The 22942-nt window shown below is 40.0% G+C and overlaps 2 protein-coding genes across 4 annotated transcripts in view; one reads left to right on the forward strand and one right to left on the reverse strand.

Moving 5' to 3' along the window:
- The first annotated feature begins 948 nt into the window (after positions 1 to 948).
- Positions 949 to 4487, forward strand: C4H3orf80 (chromosome 4 C3orf80 homolog). The gene has a single exon (XM_004462282.4). It carries the CDS (start codon positions 1451 to 1453, stop codon positions 2204 to 2206), a length of 756 nt encoding a protein of 251 aa, XP_004462339.1. The 5' UTR covers positions 949 to 1450; the 3' UTR covers positions 2207 to 4487.
- A 12125-nt stretch (positions 4488 to 16612) lies between these two features.
- IFT80 (intraflagellar transport 80) overlaps positions 16613 to 22942 on the reverse strand; it is a 163454-nt gene continuing 157124 nt past the window's right edge. For 2 of the 3 annotated variants that reach the window (XM_071214590.1, XM_071214589.1), the window contains 2 exons: positions 19846 to 19942; positions 16613 to 17164 (listed from right to left, as the gene is read on the reverse strand). In XM_071214590.1, the coding sequence (XP_071070691.1) occupies positions 17142 to 17164; positions 19846 to 19942 (120 nt within the window). In that variant the 3' untranslated portion in view covers positions 16613 to 17141. Of the gene's footprint in view, positions 17165 to 17241; positions 19943 to 22942 lie in introns of those variants that run through there. The other variant, XM_071214591.1, reaches the window with a different exon arrangement.

Below are 22942 nucleotides of genomic sequence, written 5' to 3' on the forward strand. Positions count from 1 at the left end.
TGTAACTTATTCTGAGTAGAAACTTTGCTTTTATCTGATGCACAGTTGAATCATGTATGCCAGTTTTTTTTTTATCTTTGAGTTTACCTTTTTTCTCTCAATGACCATGTCATTTCCCCCTTCGGTTTCGCTTAAGCGGGTCCTAGTGTTCTAAAGTGGTGGGAACGAATAAATCCTAATCCTAAGAAGGCAGTTGCCGATTTCAATCCACCTTAATAAAAGCGGTAACTGCTGGCTTCTCCATGGTGTAGTTTAAGGGATCCAACGGGCCTGCAAGCCAGGGATCACGGTAACTGCCGTCCCTCCCCGTGTGCGCTCAGGGGCCCCTCCGTGGCAAAGTAGCCACGAGTGCAAGACAAACTACTGCTCCGTGTACTAAGTGAGGGCGCAGACGCCCATTAAAGGCAAACTTTAAACAAGAATAATTTTGGAAAAGACCCTTTAGACACAGATCAGTACTCAGGAACGTTGCCAACCTCTTACAATCCCCTCTGACATTTCACAGATAACGTTATTTGTGCGCGTAGACGCCTCCTTCTACGCCGCAACCTAAACCCCCGCTGAGCCCGGGGCGCGGCTGGGGGCTTGTGGAAGGAGCCGCTGGAGAAACGCAGGCCCCTCTTCTCTCCTTGGTCACTCGGGTCACCTTGTCAGAGCGCTCCCCCTTTCCTCTGGGGATGCTTCTGCGGCGCCAGGACCTGAGCCTTTCCGGGCAGTTCTCTACCTGTCCTGGAGGTCTCCTGTGCCCGTCCTGCCTGAGAGCAGAACTATCCCGCGGCCCCCGGTCCCCAAACTCTGGGACGGCTGTGGGGCTGCGCTAGCCTAGCCATTAATGGCTGTGATCCATTTTTAATCAGAAAGATCACCGGAAGGGTGGTAAAAGAACCCCAGTCGCAAGTCCATTTAAATAACATTCCTCGGGAAATGCAATCACTTAAAACGGAGACACCTAAGCGAGAGGCCCCGTCTGGCGGAGAAGAGCGCGACGGCTGCAGAAATCAAAACCCAGGCGCTCGCGGGTTGCGCGCGGGGCGTTAACCCTTTACCATCCTTTCCGCCCCGGAGGGTGTCAAGAAGAGGGAATTCGAGCGCGGTCGCCCGGGGCCAAGATGCCCCCGGCAGCCCCACGCGGGCCGCCTCAGCCATCTTGGGCGGCTCCGGACACTTCACGCGCGGCCGGAGCTGCTGGGCGCGCAGGGTTAAAGCCAGAAGCTCGGGAGTCTGCTCCGGCCGCGAGGTGCAACCGCCTCCCGCAGCCTCCACGCGCCTCGGGCTCCTCCTCCCGCCCAAGCGTGGCCAAGTGAGGACTGCTCTGGCCGCAGGTAGCTGAGGCGCGGGAGGCGGCGCGCGCGGGACCCGAGCGCAGCGCCCGGGGAGGGGCTGACGGACGCGCGAACAGACAGATTCCCCGCGCCCCCGCCCCGGCCGTTAGCAGAGGTCTGCGCAGGCCATGTGGGGACCTGGGGTCGCGGCTGAGGGCTGGCCGGGGGCACCGGCCCCGCCGCCGCTGCTGCCGCTGCTGCTGCTGGCGCTGGCGCTGGTGGCGCCCTCACGGGGCGGCGGGGGCTGCGCGGAGCTGGCGTGCGGCGAGCGGGAGCGCTGCTGCGACGCGGCCAACGCCACCGCCGTGCGCTGCTGCAAGCTGCCTCTTCACGCCTTCCTCGACAACGTGGGCTGGTTCGTCCGTAAGCTCTCGGGGCTGCTCATCCTGCTCGTGCTCTTCGCCATCGGCTACTTCCTGCAGCGCATCATCTGTCCCAGTCCGCGCAGGTACCCGCGCGGCCAGGCGCGACCCGGGCAGGCGCGGCCCGGGCCGCCGGGGGTCGCGGGGCCGCCGGGAACCGCGGGGCCGCCGGACGAGGACGAAGATGACTTGCCCGCGCTCCTGCGCGACGAGGCGGCCGCCGGCTCGCAGGACTCGCTGCTAGACAGCGGCGGCGGGGGTCGCGGCGGCCGGGGCCGGGGAGGCGGGGGGCGCCCGGCCGCCGCCTGCGTGTCGGAGCACGAGCTGCGCGTGGTCTCGCCCGTCTTCCTGCAGCTGCCCAGTTACGAAGAAGTCAAGTACTTGCCCACCTACGAGGAGTCCATGCGGCTGCAGCAGCTCGGTCCCGGAGAGGCCGTGCTGCCCGTGTCGGTTCTCGGCCGCCCGCGAGGCGGCGGCGCCGGAGAGCCCGACGGCGGCGAGGGCCGCTTCCAGCTCATTTGAGCGCCTGGGGCCCCGCGGGGACCTGGCGGACCGTGCGGGGCTGGAGCCCGCGGGTGGGACGCGCCGGCCGGGCTGGCCGCTGCCGTCACCTCCTGCCTCCGGCGCGGCCTGGCACCCTGACCTCACCGCCCTCAGCCCGGCGACGCGGTGGGGATCCCGTCCCACCCCCACCCTGCTGTCCCTCGGGGTCTTAGGTTTCCCCACGTTGCGTTCTAAGGAAACGTTTGGCACGCGCGGCGGGGACGGCGGCGGCCGCCGAGCTCCGCGCACACTTCGAAGGCCGTGCCCGCCCTCGGTCCTGGCTCGGAACTGTGTTCTCTGTAAGTGCCTGCTTCCCGAATCCAAGCCAACACGCGAGCCCTGCGGGGCGTCTTGAGGGGTGAGGCGAAAGGGGCGCAGTCACACCCCCTTGGGGAGGTCGTGTTCGCCCAGGAGGGAGGAGCCCTCGCGGGGGAACCGCGTCCGGTGGCGGCTGCGTGCGGTTTCGAGGAGAGCTGCAGAGGAAGATAAATGCAGCACTTGGTTATAAAACCTCTCCCTTGTGGGGGAACCCCAAAAGGCCCACGGTGTGTAGTCACAGCTGATGGCTCACTCTTAGGGGGAGTGGGACACGGTGATATCTGGTGAGTTGCTGTACTTATCCAGGGAACAGCAATCACTGTTCTAGCCAAGACTGTGTTCATAATAAGGTACAGTGGACTTTGGTTTTTTCTATAACCGAGAAGTTATATTTATTTGACTTTTATTTTTATATTACCATGTATTGAATGCTACAGGAGGGTATTTCAGCAAATTAATGACAAGATAATCATATTATCACCTCTTTTAGGCCACTAATGGACAGGAAATTGCCTACAGTGTTGTTATAGCTTAATACAGTGTTGGACATTATTTCATTAAAAATGGGAAAAAAAAGGCATGGTCGAATCAGAAAATGTGACAAACATGAAGGATATCATATTTTCACTATTTGAGAAGAATATATTTTATTTTTAGTACTGTGCTATAATATATAACTTTTTATAATAACTGTATACAGGTTGCATTCATCCCGTAGGTTGTAAGTAAAAATCATTAATATATATATGCCGTACCAAGAAGCACGATGTCCGTTTTTCATTTGGAATACATTCCACAACACCCTACAAAGCCTAAGAATTTGTGACTTGTAACTTGTTTAAAGCCATAAATGTGCAGTAATGTGCTATGGAAGGATTCAGTCAACCTATCTTGAGAAAAAATGTGTCATTGTATCAGTTCTATCATTCTGTGAAATGTCCTTTAAGCAAAAGGTAATATAAAATAATAAAATGCATTATGTATAATGTACATATGCATAAATATTGTCTGTATACAGTATACACATAATATGTCAGATAATACAGTTTATGATTATCATAAAAGGAAAAGGAATAAAGCAAAAATAGTTTCTCTGCTTGAGGAAGGTTAAATATTACATCAAGAAAGATTAAACTTGGCATCCCATACATAGATCTGGAAACATTGTTCTTGTGATTGAAAAAGTCTGACAATTCTGAGAAATCTTAAAATGTATGAATTGTATTAGAAGGTAATGGTTTGATTACTTCAAACTTCTAAAAGCTAATCACTGGACATATATTAAAACAAAAATTTTTAGATCTTTGTGCGCATTTTGTCAGATGTGTGATTTTTTAGCAGTGCATTAAAATAGGAAATATGTATGTTATTTAAATGCAATTTTAAGCTTTGAACTGGCATTGTATCATGAGTTGAGAGTGTATCAATGAAGAATGATACAGGATTTCATGAAATCACATGATATTGAGGAATTGCCTGTATTAATGCTGTTATACTCTAAGTTTTTGTTACATGTGGAAATCAATACTACCCACCGTTCAAACAAACTAGAAGTTGCCTTATTCTTGTAAATAATTTATCCTGTGAGGGTACACTGCTTTGGACATGTCTTAAAATTCAATGTTTAAGTACCCAAGAACCAAAATATGAATTATATACCCTATGTGTTGTTACTACTAAGAACTTAAAGAACTTTATAACAAAAACCTGTAAAATTACCCTTATAATATGATCAAGTATGTTTCCCTTGTGTCATGGGAACATTTCTCTCCCAAAAATTCAGAATGGCTACAACTTGGTAATTCCACTTGAATCCTGTTATGCAATAGGATTCTACTGAATTTTGAAACTGCGAGTTTTCACTTGTGCTTTTTCCCCTACACACCATACAAGTTTTTATTCACATCTTTCAGTTCAATAAAAATGGGTTTCTTTGATTCTACTTTGGTTTCTTCTTGCAGTTTATTGATTTACCAAACGCAGTTTTGTTCAGGCATAATTTTATAGGAAAATTCTTGAAAGCAATATTTTTATTAATGATAAGTGAGTATGTTTGATGGTAATAACACACCTGTATTAAAAGACCATGATGTTAGGGAAGCAGATGTGGCTCAAGTGATTGAGCTCCTGCCTACCACATGGGAGGTCCCACGTTTGGTTCCTAGTGCCTCCTAAAAACAAGCAAGACAGCTCGTGCAACAAACACAAGGAAGAAAACATAATGAGAGACCACAAAGCAGGGAGCAGAGGTGGCTCAAGTGATTAGGTGCTTACCTCCCACATTGTAGGTCCTGGGTTTAGTTCCCAGCGAACAGACACAGCAAATGCAACCAATGAGGGGGTGGGAAGAAATAAGTAAATAAAATCTTAAAAATAACATAAAGACCCATGTTAATATACACAGAACCTATGTGTTCAAAATGCCAGAATACCTGGATAGAAACATTTTAAAGCCCAATAGCAGTATTGGGGTGTTTATTTTTACAGATTTCATCTGGAAGTTATTACAGAGTAATTTTATTTTTTAAAATGTTTATAATCTGTTGATAATTAGTAATTTCATAATTACTGCATTTGAATCCTGATGATTCACTTTGATAAGTAAAACTATTTGTAACATGCTCTGATTAAAAATCGAGTACCAATTTGCATTTGCCTTTCTTCCAATTAATAAAATATAGTCAGGGACACGACTTTAGATAAAATAAGCTCAGCAGTTGCAGTGGGAACAACACATTTCATTTCCTACCATAATGACTATAACAGTAATTATAATTCACTGTTTACATGTCAGGTACTGTGCTAGGCATTTTACATATATTATGTCATTTAAAATTCACAACTGGCAGTGCTAAGGATTATTAACACCATTTTACAAATGAGAAAACAGGATCAGAGAGGTTAAGTAGTGTGCCTCAAGTCACATGTCTGGTAAGTGGAAGATCCAGGAGGCAGATCCAGCCTGCCTGACTTCAGAGCCAACCACACCTCTCAACATGGCACACCCAGCAGTACCCAGGCAGAAACTATCATTAGAGCTTGTGGCTGTAGCTGTGTAGCAAATCAACATCATTTTTTATTTTTTTCACAAGCTAAATAAGGCAGCTATTGTTTGCTGTTAAAAGGAACTATTAAAAATACAATAGAATCTGGGCTGAAAATCTGTGAAGATGCAAGAATTACTTGTGGGAGTGCAGAAATGTTTCATGGATAAACCCTGAAATGGTCGACAAAAATGACTCAGAATTTTGTTTTTTTCCATATCATTCAGTTAAATCCTTCATCATCAAGTGTGTGTCTTCCTGGTCTGGCTTTATTAACTTTAAAAAGGGAAAAATATTTCTTTAAAATAGTTGGTAAATCTTGTCCAATATATATAAAAAAAGAATGGGTTTTGTATGCTCAGCACAAAAATGAAAATCATAGAGTTTAACATAATAAAACGAAATACTGAATGCATCTAATGTCTGAAGCAAGAAAAAAATAAATTCCTAACGTAGGATTCTGTTTATATTGTTGTGGTAGAATAAAATTGTTAGAACGTCATATAGAATAACATAGCAATTTAGAGTTGGGCTGTGGAGTCAGCCTGCCTGGGTGGATCTCTGGATTCTAGATTTACTACCTATGGAGCCACAGGCAAGTTATTTAACTTCTCTGAGCATACACACATACACACACACATTTTTTCATTTGTAAAGTGGGGAGAATAGCCTCAGAGGGTTATAATGAAGATTAAGGTAAAGTATAGAAAGCACTTAACATAGAGCCTAGGACATAAATATGCATTTCAAGTGCCACCCTACACATATTGCTTGACACTGGGTTCTTGCTGTGAAATTCAAATACATTTGTGGAAATTCAAAAACTTTTACAGTTAATCATGGATCTTAAGTTATTTAAATTTAAAAAAATAAAAACACTTATTGTATTAGTCAGCCAAAGGGGTGCTGATGCAAAACACCAGAAGCTGGTTTGTTTTCTTAAAGGGTACTTATTTGGGGTAGTAGCTTACAGATACCAGGCCATAAAGCATAAATTACTTCCCTCACCAGTCTATTTTCACGTGTTGGAGCAAGATGGCTGCCAACGACTGCGAGGGTTCAGGCTTCCTGGGTTCCCTCCTACCTGGGGCTTGCTCTTCTTTCCTCTGTGAGTTTACTTCCTGGGGCTCCAGCTTAAGGTTTCAGCATCAAACTCCAACATCAAAAACCCGCAACTGTCCTTTGCCATGCCTTTTGCTCTAATGACGTCACCCAATCAAAGCCCTAATTTTAACTTAATCACGCCCAGGTAAAAACCAGATTATAAAAATAATCCAATATCTATTTTTGGAAATAACCACATCAAACTGCTATACTTACAAAAACATAAAGTTCACATTTGAAAAACTGGAAAATGGTCTTAATTACTGATTTTGGGCAGAGGTGATGCATTGTGGGGACAAGACTGGGTAGGAAAAGAGAAATGGTATTGCAGTACCAAGAAATGACAGACTAAATTTCGAAGGGTTGTTGGGGTGGATATCTTGATGTTGAGCAGTGTAGTGGATAAGGGAATTAGAGCTAGAACAATAGGACGTTGGAATCAGAGACTGGAACACTGGATCTTAAGACTTCATAGATGGGGTAGTTTTGGGCGATGACAAGGTTGAAGGGTGGTCTTGGAAGTGCAGTGCTGGGGGAATGGAAATCAAGGATGTAGCAGAGGAGGGTACAGGGTGCTGGGGAGTAAAAGTCAAGAGGTAAAGGAGGGCAAATTCAGCCAGGAGGGCAAACAAACTGGCCCAATGGACATTGAAATCCACCTCATATGGAAATGAAGTTTGATATAAAAGTTTTTATATAAATATTTCTGATTTTCAACCTGAAGAAGAGACAACTAATGGAAAATAATTGTTACTAAATATTTACAGGACCTTCATGTAGAAAAGGAATTAATCTTATTTTACAGTGCTCCAGAAGATAGTAAAGGCAAAAAAAATTGAAATACAAATACATGAATTATCTAATGCATCCATCCACTCATTCATCCACCTATTCATCCACCCTTCTTTAATATACACTAAAACAGATTTGAGGTTGTTTACAAAAAGTACACACAAAACGAGACCCTAATAAAGTAAATGGGGGCAAAAACGAAAACAGGACAAAAGAAAAAACATGATTGGGAAAATAAGGCCATGCCTTCGTTCTGTGCTTTCTAGCAAGAAATACAAAGGAAAACAGATCAGTTTAAGGACTCAAGTGTTTATAAGTAAAAACCAGAGCATTTACTTGAGAGAAGCACAAATATTCCTTTACTAAGACTTGAGAGAGGATTCTCCTGAGGATTCTCTTAAAGAAGACACTGTAATGTCAAGAATAACATATTTGGGAAACGGACTTTGGCCCAGTGGTTAGGGCGTCCGTCTACCACATGGGAGGCCCGCGGTTCAAGCCCTGGGCCTCCTTGACCCGTGTGGAGCTGGCCCATGCGCAGTGCTGATGCACGCAAGGAGTGCCGTGCCACGCAGGGGTGTCCCCCGCGTAGGGGAGCCCCACGCGCAAGGAGTGCACCCATAAGGAGAGCCGCCCAGCGCGAAGGAGGGAGCAGCCTGCCGAGGAATGGCGCCGCCCACACTTCCCATGCCGCTGACGAGAACAGAAGCGGACAAAGAAACAAGACGCAGCAAAAAGACATAGAAAACAGATAACCGGGGGAGGGGAGGGGAATTAAATAAATAAATCTTTAAAAAAAAAAAAAAAAAGAATAACATATTTGATCATCCTTACACTAATTTGTACCACCGGGCTTCTAAAAATGAGATCTTCAGTATAGGTCAGTGACATGCAGTGGAAGCAAGTTTTCAAAGGGCCCAAACAATGCTTAGGAACTCTGTAATTCCTGATGCTTGGGCCCAAACCCCAAACAAGTTTTCTTCTAGAGAAATGGATGACAATATAACTTTCCAACTATCCTCCATAAATGTTATTTCTCTCAATTGTGTGTTTTTAAATTGTTTTTGTTGTTTTCTAAATTAAAAGGTGAGATTTATATACCCACATGATGGAGAAAACTAAGTTTTAAAATCTACCCTTTATCCTAAATATTGATATACACCAAAAAAAAAAAAAATCAAACACAAAAAAACCTTACAGTCTCTTTTGCTTAAATTAATTTTCAATTACTCAAATAAGAAATACATCTTTCTTTTAAAAAAATTAAAACATTGTAACAAAGTCTTCTCTAATATCTCAACCCTCAATCCCTACCCACTCTTCCAATTTGAGATTTAACTGTTTGGTGTGTAACCTTCCAGATTTTTCTCAAAAAAGTTACTACATTTTTATTTACCCACAGTAAATGTGTTTAGTACTGTTTGCACCTAAGGTTTTTGCTTTTGTTAATTATTAGGCTGTATGTATCATTCTAGTTTGCTTTTTCATTTATATTATTTTCTTCTTATCAGATTTCTTTCATTGAATGTCTATGGGTGGTAAATTTTTAGAGTTCTTGTATGTCTCATTATTTTCCCTTCACTTTTGAATGATTGTTTAGTTGGATGGAATTCTGGCTCCAAAGCTGTTTCTTTCAGTGCTTTAAGTGACTGCTGATTGTCTTTTGGCTTCTAATGTTGTCAGGAAGTCTGGTGACAATCTAATTCTTTTTCCCTTGTAGGCTTTTATTTTTCATTCAGTTAGGTTTTGGGATTTTCTTTTTTATTGAGGTTTTAGAATTTAAGCATGCTGTATCTGTGTTTTGGGGTATGTGTGTGTGTTCTTCTCGGTTCTGAAAATTTATTTTTAAAATTTTTATTATAATTTAGAAATTATAGACTTACAGGAAGTTGCAGCAACAAAAAGGAAGGTCCTGTGCAACCTTCACCCAGCTTCCCTCAATGATATCTTTTTATCTGCAATGGTATTATCTTACATAACTACAGTACACTATCAAAACAAGGAGACTGACATTGGTACAATTTGAAGAACCCATTGAGATATTACCAGTTTTTTCAAGCACATGTGTGTATGTGTAGTTCTGTGGAATTTTATCCTGTGTAGCTTTGTACAGCTACCACCACAATCAAGATAAAGACATGTTCCATCACCAAAGGGCTCTCTGGTATTTCCCCTTTATAGCCATATAGTCATATCCACCCTCTTCCCCTCACCAAACCTAACCCCAGCAACCACTAAGCTGTTCATATTTCAAGAATGTTGTATAAATGAAATCATACAGTTCTAACTTTCTGAGATTGACTTTTTTCACTCAGCATAATTACTTGAGCTCCATCCAAGTTGTTGCGGGTATCAATAATTCATTACTTTTTATTGATGGGTAGCATTCCACGATATGAATGTGCAATGGTTTGTTTAACCATTGAAAGACATTTGGGTAGGTTCTAGTTCTCAGCTACTATAAAAAGAGCTAATATGCACATTCATGTATAGGTTTTCATATGGACATAACTTTTCATTTCTGTGGGATAAATGTCCAAGTATACAATTGGGTCATTTGGTAAGTATATATTTAGTTTTGTAAGAAACTGCCATATTCATTTCCTGAGTGGCTGTGCCATTTTATACTCTCACCAGCAAAACATGAGTGATCCAGTTTCTCCACATCCTTGCTAGAGTTTGGTTTTATCATTAGTTTTTATTGTAACCATTCCGATAGATATGTAATGATAGCTCATTGTTTCTTTTTTGATTTTTTAAATGATTAAGCTATTATTTTTTTTTAATTTTTTACACACACTCCCCCCCCGGCAGCTTTTTGCATGCTGTCTGCTCTCTGTGTCCACTCGCTGTACGTTCTTCTGTGCCTGTATTTATTTATTTATATTTCCCCTCCCCCCTTGCGGCTTGCTTGCTGTCTGCTCTGTGTCCATTTGCTGCGGGCTCTTCTTGTTCTTGCTTGTCTCCCTTCTTTTTCTGTTGCGTCACCTTGCTGAGCCGGCTCTCCATGGCATCTAAGGGCTGGGTGGCGCTCTGCACCATCTGCCAGCTGTCGGCGCTCCGCAGTGTGCAGGCAAGCCTGCTTTCACAAGGAGGCCCTGGGAGGCGGGCCAAGGGCCTCCCATATGGTAGATGGGAGCTCATCTGATTGAGCCACAGCTGCTTCCCTCTTTTTTGATTTTTAAGTTAATTTCAACATAACTATGCTTACAGAAATACACTCATATTGGTTAGTAGAATGCAATTTAAAGTTTAACTTATGCTATACAGTTTGAATAAAAAACTTGGTACATGGTTTATGATTTTTTAAAAAGAAAGGATTCACAATCAGGTTTATTTTTCATTTATTACAAATGTATAAAATATTCTCCCTCAAATGCTGCTATAGCAGACAGCAAGAACCAAGATAAATTTAACTTTGGTTTGCTTCATAAAATAACACAAATTGCACTGTAAAAGTTTTAAAAATTGGTGCAAGAAAACATAGTTGTTTACCAGTTTACAAATTCAATAACTGACCCAGTGGTGTGTGCTCAGGTATGAAGAGGGAACAGAAACAAAAGTAGCTACTGAATGGGGAGGTTGTAATAAGAAAGGAATTGCGAGGGAGCACCAGGATGTGCAGTACAAGTGAGGCATGGGACCTACCTCAACAAAGTTCCAAAGGAGTAAGACCACACGGCAGAATATTGACTCCCCAAAGCTGTCCACACCTATTGCTGGAACCTGTGAATGTTACTTCCTTTGACAATATACTGTAATGATGTGATTCAGATAAGGACCTTGAGAACAGAAGATTATCCAGCCTAGTCTAATCACATGGATCCTTAAAATTGGAGAACCTTTCCTGACTATGGTCAGAGAAGGAGATATGACTGCAGAGAAATACTCAGAAAGATGCAGCTTTGATGCTGGAGGAAGGAGGCCATGAGCCAAGGAATGTAAGCAGCCTTTAGTAGTTGGAAAAAGCAAAAAAAAAAAAAAAGGGATTTTCCCTTAGAATCTCCAAAACAGGAACACATTCTTGCCAATGCCTTGATTTTAGCCCAGTGAGAGCAGCACTGGAATTCTAACCTATATAACTGTAAGCTAATAAATGTGAGTTGTTTGAAGTCACTAAAAAAAAAAAAGTTCAATAGTGGATGTGATCTGGGGGAAGGGAGAAGCAGGTAGGCTATAGACACATGGTAAAACTGTAATAGCTATCTTAATATTCAATATAGATTGCAAATCTACACAAACCAAGATTAAGATAATTCCTTGAATCTGAATTAACATGATCAACTCGGTTCATCTGCTGGTTATTGTTTTAGCTGCATTTCTCTAATGGCTAAGATGTTGACCATCTTTTCATTTGTTTATTTGCCATCTGTATATCCTCTTCAGAAAATGTCTGTGCATCTCTTTTGTCCATTTTCTAATTGGATTCCTTTTAAAAAAATTTTTCCTTTTGAGGGTTTTTTTGTTTTGTTTTGGTCTACCTCACATAGTTTATTTACAATAGGTAATAAGAAATCTAATTTAACAGTCTATGTTTAGTTCATATTTATAAGTAATCAACTTGAATTGCATGATTTACAACAGTTGAGAGATTCTGCTTTCCATTTTCAGGTTTTACAGAAAGTGTGTGTGCACGTGTGTGTGTATGTGTACGGAGAACAGGGTAAGGAGGAATAAAGCAAATGAAGAAGTCCCAGGGACATTTTGCATGTAAAAACCATCCCACTATTGGTTTCTGATCAACAGTGAGTTGATTAAACTCACTGTGAGTTTTGATAGTTCTTTATATATTCTAGATTATATATTCTAGATGCAAGTCCTTTGTCCAGGTAAGTGTTTACATATTTTCTCCCATTCTTAACCATTTTAGGGTCAGCTTTTTATTTTATCATTTATACATACACATATTAAATAGGAAATAGCTCTATAAAAGTGGTTGGAAAAACAGCAGTACTCTGACCCTTCGACTCCCCAATTTCTTCCTACACAGAGGCAAACACTTTCAACTCTCTTACATGGCTCTTTTGATATTTTCCTCCACATCTCTAAATAACAAGTTTATTATGTCCTGATTTTTAAAAAAATTTTTGGCACTGTCTACTGACTTTCCATAATGAAAAATGAAGATTTGGTTCTTTTTCACCCCCTCCATCTCCATCCCATATATACCCTCTTTTCCCCCCATTTCCTCTCAAATTGACAATCCTACACCCACAATTCAGAAATCCAAAAGCCTTTTCATAACTGACCCAACTTGAAGTCATTTGGCAGACAAACCTGAAGAAGCTATTTCTAGTCTTCTACACTGAATTTAAGCATTTATGTGTTGCACTGCAGAAGTAATGATACATTTCATTAGGGAGTGATAGCACGAAATCTGCTGGGGATGTTCTGCAATAAATGATGTATATGGGTTGTATTATCAAAAAAAACCTCAACAGTGAATAATGCTGCTAAGAACACTGGTGTGCATATATCAGTTTGTGTCCTTATTTTCAGTTCTTCTAGGTATATACCCAGAAGAATTTGGGTATGTATTAAAGGAATTTGCGGGGCAGAGGAAGGTTGCGAGCTGACACCTACATGGGTGAAGTCTATGATAAGCTGGAGGTAAGTATCTGTACAGGGAAGGGATAAGATGGGGGCATAGGGATACCTTTGGGTGGAGCTTTGCAGGCTTGAGGGGGCTATGGTTGGGGTGATGGGTCAGATGACCCAAGGAATTGGGGGGAGGGCTGGGGGAACAGTTGAATATGGGAGACTATCAGGTATGTGGTTGAAACTATAAGGTTGAGAAAATTCTAGAAAATATAATAAGGAAGGATTACGTGTTTAAGGTGCTTAAGGGGGGGGGCATCTGGCACAGGGGCAGGCTGCTAGGCAGTGTGTGAGTACTCATTTTGTCATAGTGTGTTAAATCATTGGGTGGAGACCGTACAATGAGTGTGAAGATGTACCCACATCCTGGGGAGACCTGATGTTCTCTACCAGAGAGAATTATGTCCCTCAAGAGAATTGGTGGCACCCAATGGGTTAGGGCAGTCTAGTATGTCAAGCCCTCAGCATTGTTGCAAGTATCTGTAAATCTGGTCCCTCAAGTGTGAAGATTGATTGTCACTGTGGGCCCTGAGGGGAGGGGGAGAGGGGTATAGAATAGATAGAAGCAGGGCAACTATGGGGCAATGGAAGTGCTCCACAAGATCATGTAACAATGGATATAGGAGATGTTAATGTACACCAAAAATGTATACAAGTCTATAAGCTAAAATGTAAACCTAATGTAAAACATAAGGGAACTACATATTTAGAAATGTGTACAGTCTAAAATATAAACCATAACGTAAACCAAAATGGAACCATGTTTGAAAGCTATGTTTCAAAATCTGTACATCAGATGCAGCAAATGTAACATGAACATGTAAAAAGATCATTGCTGGGGAAGAAGGAAAGGGTTTGATATTGGATATATGGGAGTCCCCTATGTTGTATATGTGAATTACTGTGATTTAAAACTTTCTTGAGGAAAAAATTAAAAATTATTTTAAAAAATTTAAAAAAGAAGAATGGATGTAGACTCTGAGGAAGAAATAAAAGAAACTGCCTTGCCACTGTACATACAGGGCAACACATATTACAGTGATGAAAGGCAAAATGTTAAAAAAACAAAGCTTTATAATATTTTTTCATTTTTATTAATATACCAATTTATTTTTACTTTATCTTAGTATTTCTAAATTAGTATGTATATTTCTAATCTTTATACTCATTACTGTATTTCATTTTCCTATTAATTGAGTTTGGCAATATATTAGGCTTCATTGTTGAAAAAGTTTTGGACCACAGAGAGGTTCAACTATGGCAGGGGAGGAACACTGGTATGGGGTATTATTGATGGGGACACATGGTTGGGAGGGACTTCTCCAGGGTATGTATATAGGGGACCTATATATGTTCTGATATATGTTGGGTATTTTCACAGTAGTTACAGTTACAAACAACAACTCAGGGAGTTCTGAGTTCCTACCCAGGGGAGCTCTGTCACGTTCCCCAATGGAACAGCAATAATCCCCCAAGTGCAACTGCAAAGACCAACAAGGAAGGATGGTTCAACAATGAGCCCCTGATACTGATGACTATGTGAGGCTGTGTGCCTGAAATATGAACTAGGCCTAGAGCTGCAGGATGCCTAAGAGTTACCTCCTGGGAGCCTCCATGTTGCTCAAATGTGGCCATTCTCTAAGCCAAATTCAGCATGTAAATGCAATACCTTCCCCCCAGCATGGGACATGACTCCCAGGAATGAGCCTCCCGAGCACCAAGGGATTACTACCAATCACTAACTGGTGATGCAGCTAGAAAGAGACCTTGAATAAAAGGGTCAACTCAGACCAGCAGAATATCTCAGCCTACATGTATGATCATGTGTTAAAAACAGCTTTTTGACCTTGAATAAAAGGGGGATATGGCAAAGACAAACGAGTTTATATGGCTAAGAATCTTCAAAAAAGAGTCGGGATGTCGTCAGAGGGGTCATGCTTACACACACCTCAGCTGGACCCTAGAAACAGCTAAAGTAGTTACAATCCTAGGTACTGGCTCCCTGAAGGCTACAGAGACCTACAGGGTATATGGTCATGGCAGAGGGATTTTGAGTTCTGTACCATGTCAATGGGCCCTACTTTGGAATTTGTGCTCCTGAGAGTGATGGAGGTGGACTCAGATGTGACCTTTCTACACAAGCCTCTTCTGTTGCTTTTACTGAACCTGTGGTTGGTGCTAGGGATGGCGTATACCCAGGGGACTTGAATCTCTGGACTGCCCATGTACCAGCAGGGCCCTGAGCCTCAGCAGAGTTGCAACCCCTACTCTCTGGTTCATTGGACTTACCCAGGTCAGCTAACAGGGAGGTGAAGATAGTCAACCACATGAGGGAATCAAGAGTGCCAACAACTGCAAGCAGAGGAATTGCATCCATCATCCATGTGGAATCTAAGCCCCCTCTTGATCTAGAGGTGGAGTGGACATCACCATTCCAGGGTCCACAGAATGGAGGAATAAAATATGGATTAGAGTGGACTTACTGATATTCTATAAAACTATTGTGATGAGTAATAGAAGAAATTGTATCATTGACGTGGAGAAAGTGGCCACAATAGTTGCTGAGGGCAGAGAGAGGGAAGAAGAGATGTGATGTGGGGCATTTTTGGGACTTGGAGTTGTCCTGAATGATATTGCAGGGTTAGACGCTGGATATTATATATCCTGCCATAACCCATTGAATGTACTGGGGGAGAGTGTGAACTACATGGTAAACTATTATCCATGTGGTGCAGCAGTGCTCCAAAATGTGTTCACTGAGTGCAATGAGTATGCCACAATGATGGGGGAGGTTGTTGGTGTGGGAGGAGTGGGGTCGGGGGATGGAGGTTTTACAGGAACCTCTTCTGTTTTTTATAATGTAACCTTTTTTGTGATGTATGTATCTTCAAAAAACACAATTTACAAAAATGATGGGGGTGGGAGGTGGGGAGTGGGTTATATGGAACCTCTTATGTTTTTTAAATGTAATGTTCCATGTGACCTATTTACTTTAATAAAAAAATTTCATATTATATTTTAAAAATTTGAATACTAAAATATATTTGGCCCAAGGATTTCAGATATGGGCCTGAATAATTATAATTTGGCTAGAACAATATTCAATGCTCACATTATTATGACTATGTAAATAACTTCTATTCACAGATAAGCCATGTTATGTATGATGATTACTATTAATGTCAAAACCATGCAGAAGATAAACTAAATGTGGTATGTACATACAATGGAATATTACTTAGCCATAAAGAGAAATGAAGTGCTGACACATGGTACCACATGGATGAACTTGAAGACATGTTGAGTAAAATAAGCCAGACACAAAAGGACAAATATTGTTTGATTTCTCTTATATGAAATACTCAGAATAAGCAAATTCATGGATACAGGGTGGAATAGTGATTGCCAGTGGCTGGGGAGAGAGAGGAATGGGGCGTTATGCTTAATTAGTACAAGAATCTGTGTGGGATGATGAAAGTGGTCTGGAAATAATAGTGGTGAAGGTTACACAAAATCTCAATGCACTTAATGGCACAGAATTGTACATTTAATAATGGATAAAATGATTCTTGTGTAATGTATATTTTACCACAATTTACAAAATTGAAACAATGCACAATTACTTTTATAGATTAATGATTTAAAAATCAGGCTAAAGAGGAATAATACAAGTTCATAAAATGGAATTTTACTTAATGGTTTTCTTCTATGTTCTTAGCAGCAACTTAAATTGAGCATCACTTCCTTGGGCTGTTTGCTCAAATTGGAGCTTCTCAGAGAGATCTTCCCCAGCCACTCTGCTTAAAGTCACATTCTTTCATCATATTCCTACCTATTTTTTTTGTGCTTTATTTGTCCCAATTTATTAATATCTGAAGTACCATATTTTTAATTTATTTGTTTATAGCCTTTTCCCCCCTCCCTTCCTCATGAGAATGTAAGCTTCACAGGAGGACAGAAATATTTCTGTTTTGTTCACTACTATATCTCCATCACCTAGAGCAATGCCTAGGCCACAGTAGGTGTTCAACAATGATTTATTGAATGATTACATTTTGCTATTTGAAGTGTAGGTACTCACCTAGAATGAGGGAAAAAAGATTTCATTAAAAAAAACCCACAACGATTCCATTCAGGAAAAACAAGTACCATAAAAAGTTAACTTTTTAACTATAAATTTTTATTATAACTGCTTTTCTAACAATTTTGACTTAATGTTACTAGACGTAGAAGATACAATTCTTTAGTTTCACTGCAAGTACTATCTAGTATTTTGTTTTATGTCAAGGAGAAACTCATTATAATCCTGAACCTATTAATATAATCCTTTTAAAAGGTACATTTTATGCATTTTGTTGTACATATTTGTACTTACATTAAAAACACAGAAATGAGAAATTTATTATGTTAATGGTGGATATTAAAAAGCAGAAAAAATAAACTTCTGGGAAGTTGGCAATAAGTTCTACAATTGTGGGTATATAAAAAAGCTAACTTAATCCTCCAGCACATCATAAAGATTACTCAAACCCTACTCTATGAAATTACTTTCTAGTATTCAATGCTAGACATGTGGAGTGTCTTGGCTTGAAGAAACTCTAGTTTATTAATTTCTTGTACCATTAAACATTATTTGTTACTAGCTAAATCAGTGGTCTCACTGGTACAGCTCTGCTTGGCTTGAGAACAAGAAAATATACTTCAAGTTGATATTTATTGTGTCTGGAGTGAGTTGTTTTAAACTCTATTTTGGTGATAAAAGGGAGATAAGCTTATAGCCACACTATGCTCACCTTACTAGAAAAAGAATGTGTTACGGTTAGTTACATGTAATTATAATGTGTTTTCTCTGATGAAAAATGTAATACTAAAGTTGCTTTACAATAGAAAATTATTAGAGAAGAGAGTTTTAGGTAAACATTGGAAACATCTGAATAATTGAATTGCACTACTGTTTCAAAATAGTCATTCTATTTTAGAAATCACTACATTAAAACAACAACAACAACAAAAAAAAACTATGCACAGCCCATGGTGAACATGCAATCTACTGAGTTGCCAATGGCCAGGCAGTGATGCCCAGCAGCTCAAGCCAAGTTATAAGCCCAGGGTAGCTTTAGAGTAAAGCAGAAAGATTAAAAAATGACTTTGTCAGAAGGTATATAAGGTTGTGAAAAATCTCCTAAACTTTCTTACCCAAAGGTTATTTACTACTGAGCAGGAGATACTGAAGATACATAGACCGAGGGCAATGAGAAGAGGATAATGATGGACTTTTGCAAAAGAGTGCTGTATCTCCTTCTCTTTGACTTCTGCAGATGGTCTTAAAAGAAATCCTGGCAAGTGATTTTGCCACAATCCTATCTGCTGAAAGAAATTCTGGCAGGTGGTTTTGCCACAATCCTATCTGCAGATCAACAAGGATTTTAAATAACATAAATCTACTTTTTAATTACTGCTCATTACCTTTTTTAGCCACCATAAAGAAAACGTGTACATTGAAAATTTTGGTTTTTTTGAATATAAGAATTAACTAGGAAAAGTATCTGAGAAATTCATGTCTAAACAGGATTTGCCACATTTCATTTTCTGGAAGGTATATATTTTCTATATGTACAAAATGACAGCTATTTAAAGATACTTTTCAATCAAGACTTGGTTTTTAACTAAAACCATTTTCTAAAATGTTTGCTTTAAAACTTCATTTCTTACCATACCTTATGTTCCATATTACATACCATACCCTCTGTGTCAAAAAAAATTTTTTTGTATCATCACCCTCAGGAAATATCATTAATATGTAACAGGGCCAGGTCCCAGGCATTTTGGATAAACAATCTTCTCTATATGATATGTTTATGAAATATACAATATATTTACATATATATACATACAAAAGCATTAAATTATATCAAATTCTCCCAAACCAAAACGTACAAAATTATTAGTGTTAAAACAACCAAAAAGCTCCTATAATAGAACAAGAGACAAAAGCACATATAAATACGACATTCATTATGACTGGGAAAATGACATATTACATTTTAAACACTATTAAAATAACATTTGAATTCATTTCACTTGACTTGGTGACAGACTGCAAGCATTTACTATTTTGCCTTGACAAAATTGTGAAAATAACATTTGATCGCAGTTCTGATATACTTAGGGTATATTTAAATCAAAACGGCCAAATTTGGGAATTTTGAGTTTTGTTCCCTGGTTTATAGTCTACAAAACTGAATATTAGTATAAAAATTTATTTAAGTTAAAATAAAAATGCTAGCGTATTTGCCAATATTATTACACATTTTCAAAAATCCATCTTCTTATATTTTTGTTGTAAAAAAAAATTTTTGGAGCACTTTACAATTTAGAGGTCAAATAGAAATTAATCATAACATACTTTTTCAGAGCCCAATGTTTTATTATCAGCATTAATATTTCTTCATTGAAGATTCAGGGATTAAAAAATGGGCAGAAAAATTGGAATGTACATAACACCACACAGGTGTATCATAAAAATATAGGACTATTTTGCTAATTATTGGACTAGAAAAATATAAAAGATGGAATTACATTAATTGTTTTGTGCTTAATCTTTGGGAGTATACTTTTGGTATTAAATATATAGCAAGAGGTTATACTTAAAGATTCTGCCGTTTTCTTCAGCAACTAAAACATGCTTATCCTTGGTAAATCAGAACTAATTTCAAAAGATAAAACTTCTTAAAGATAAGCATAGGTATTAATGCTTTATACCTATATTCTTGCTGGTGTGGCTACTTGATGATCGCTCTCTTTCTTTAGTTATTTCCATCTCAATTTTTGCTTTGATTTTCTCCCAATCTATTTGTAGCTGCAATAGAAGAACAGGAGAAATATTATTATATTGTATGATTTTTTTAAAATAATAAAAGTAACCAAGAATAAACAAAAATAGAATGTATGACTTCCAAAACAAACAAAAAGAGGGCATCAAAGAAAAGATTAATAAAAAAGAAATATGCTCAAAAAACATGAAGTACCTTTAAGAAGACCAAAGTGAACAATTATCATAAGAAACAGCAAAGATTCTCATTGATATTCAAAAGAGAATAGTCTAGTTGTAGTTGCTTATAAAAGGCACATTAAACAGTCCCAAGGAGCCTTAAGATTCACAAGTGCCTCCAAGTGTGGGGGAGAACGTGAACTGCTGTCTTCCAAAGAGAAGGAAAAATGGCCAGAGCTCTGGCCACCAAGCCATGTTTCATGAAGGCAGCTCTTCAGATGTTACATATTGAAGTTTCCATTAGAAGTCTAGCCATGGGGAGAGAAAGAACATTTGCTTCCCTGAGCACATCCTGCAAAAGTGGCTCCTTTGTAACACTCTTAATGTAATGTAAAAACTTAGTGGTTGCTGAGATCATGATGGAAAGATACTAGAGGAAGCAGTGTAAAAGCAAGAATGGGAGACACATAAAAAGAAAAAGTGATAATATTTTTATCTGTTTGCTTCCCTTCAATCCATGATGCAAATCCCCCTACCCTACCTCCCACCCACCCCCAGTACACTCCCAGCCCTGCCTCTCCCATCAAACTTAATGATTGGGTCCCAGATTAAACTAATTTATGATGTTAGGAATGGACTCTGCATCTTGGTTCTACGAACAATTTCTTCAGGAAGCAGTATTCAACTGCTTTAAAAAAAATTTGGAGGGAAACAGACTTTGGCCCAGTGGTTAGGGCGTCCGTCTACCACATGGGAGGTCCGTGGTTCAAACCTGGGCCTCCTTGACCCATGTGGAGCTGGCCCATGCGCAGTGCTGATGCGCGCAAGGAGTGCCGTGCCACACAGGGGTGTCCCCCGCGTAGGGGAGCCCCACGCGCAAGGAGTGCACCCATAAGGAGAGCCGCCCAGCGTGAAGGAGGGAGCAGCCTGCCGAGGAATGGCGCCGCCCACACTTCCCGTGCCGCTGACGACAATGGTTCTTTTTAATTTCAATATCATAAATCTAAATTTCTTTCAATTTATTGTGGATGTTTTTGGTCACCTTTTTTTAAACAAAAAAATATTTCCACATACTAGTAGTCTGTAATATATAAAATAGATGAATTAGAGTTCATATTACTTATACAAGATGAATTTCGGTGCTAAAATGCAAGTGACCGTTCATTGAAAGGCAGAAAAAATGTGAGAATATTTTTCAGTCAGGCCAGAACTTGATATTTTCGGAATGGCAAATACTCATGTCCATGTCTAACAGTTGTAAAATGGAAGAGAAAACTTGATGAATGCCTTGGCCAACTTTCAGCCCTAAATTGACTTACATGTTTCTTGAATCAATCACAATAAAAATATATATTGATGGTATACTGAACAACTGTTGCTCTGTGCTACACCAGAAGTGCATTAGTAAATTGATAATACCTATATTCGTTAACTGATATAATATAAATTAGGGTATCAGTTGACAGCTATCCTACTGAAAATAAATGCTTCACTTTCACATTGGTGCATCACCAGGTTTAGAACAATGTTCTGATAATTTAATCATTGTATTAGAGTATTTTTAATAGTAGTTTTAGATAAGAAGGATGTTCTCCTAACTGTCAAATGACATCTATACCAAAACTCATCTTTTCTATTGGAGTGTCAATACTATCTGGCACTTATTTTTCTGGTCCCTACTTAGTTCTTCTTACTCACATAGAATTAATTTCAAAATCAAACCAAACTTTTCCTACCCCTTCTCTTTCACTCTGAATTGAAAACCACCTTCCTACTTTATAGGGAATATAGTGTCATCAGGCATGAATTCACTTAATTTTTCTTCCTTGCACTCCTGAACTTACCTATAGCTGTATCTATTCTTGTCCTTTCCCTTCTGTCTCAGGCTCCCTCTTCACATATGTCCCTGATTCCATCTTCTTCAACTCCCCTCAGACATGTACCTTCCATTATTTACACTTATTACTTATACTTTTCAATTTTCTTCTATTTATTTACTCCTTCTCATCATCCTTACCTCTCTATTCTATCTCCCTGCAATCTGCCACTTGCCTTTTCTTTCTACTTGTCTCCTCCAATCACTGTAATATGACAGTGTTCCTGCTACACTTAAGAAACTTTTTACTGATGCTGCCATCAAATGCATTCAGTCCTCATCCCATATGCCTTTGATGTAAGGTTCAATTGCTCTTTCATTCAACAAATTTTTATTTAGTGCTTTTCAATGCCAAGGATTGTTCTAGGTGCCAGTATTCAACAGTGAATAAAAACTAAAATTCACTGTCCTCGTAAAGAGACGATAAACAAAGACAGAGAGTGGAAGAAACAGATAAATAAAGCAAAAAAACACAGCATATTGGAATCTGGAAGGGTTTTGGAAACAGGGAAGGAAGACAGTGAATGTCAAGGGTGGAGTGGGGGTTATATTTCAAATAGGGTGATAAAGAAGGCTTCCCTGGAAGGACATTTAGACCTGAAGGAGATGAAGGAGTGAGCACTTGTGAGTGCTATGGATATCTATCTGTCTGGGCAAGAGCATGCCAGCAGAGAGAAGAACAAGGCCCTGAGGTATTCCTGGGACCTCAATGACCACTGTTATTTGAAAAATCTCTCATATTAGATTCTATAATACCACTTTCTTCTGGTTTCTGCTCTCCTTTCTAAATATTCTTTCTTAGCCTCCCCGCCAGTATCCTTCTCATAGACAAAGTCTTAACTGTTTGTATTCACCAGGGTTCCAACCATAGCCTTCTCCTACTCTCCCTGGGAAATCTCAGCAACGGCCTACATAGCTTCAACTCTGACTGCCAGCTCATGACACTAAATTTATGGATTTAGCCTTGAATTCTTAAGGATAGGCTTTGATGT

This window comes from Dasypus novemcinctus, chromosome 4 (assembly GCF_030445035.2).
Source record: "Dasypus novemcinctus isolate mDasNov1 chromosome 4, mDasNov1.1.hap2, whole genome shotgun sequence".
Lineage (NCBI taxonomy): Eukaryota > Metazoa > Chordata > Mammalia > Cingulata > Dasypodidae > Dasypus > Dasypus novemcinctus.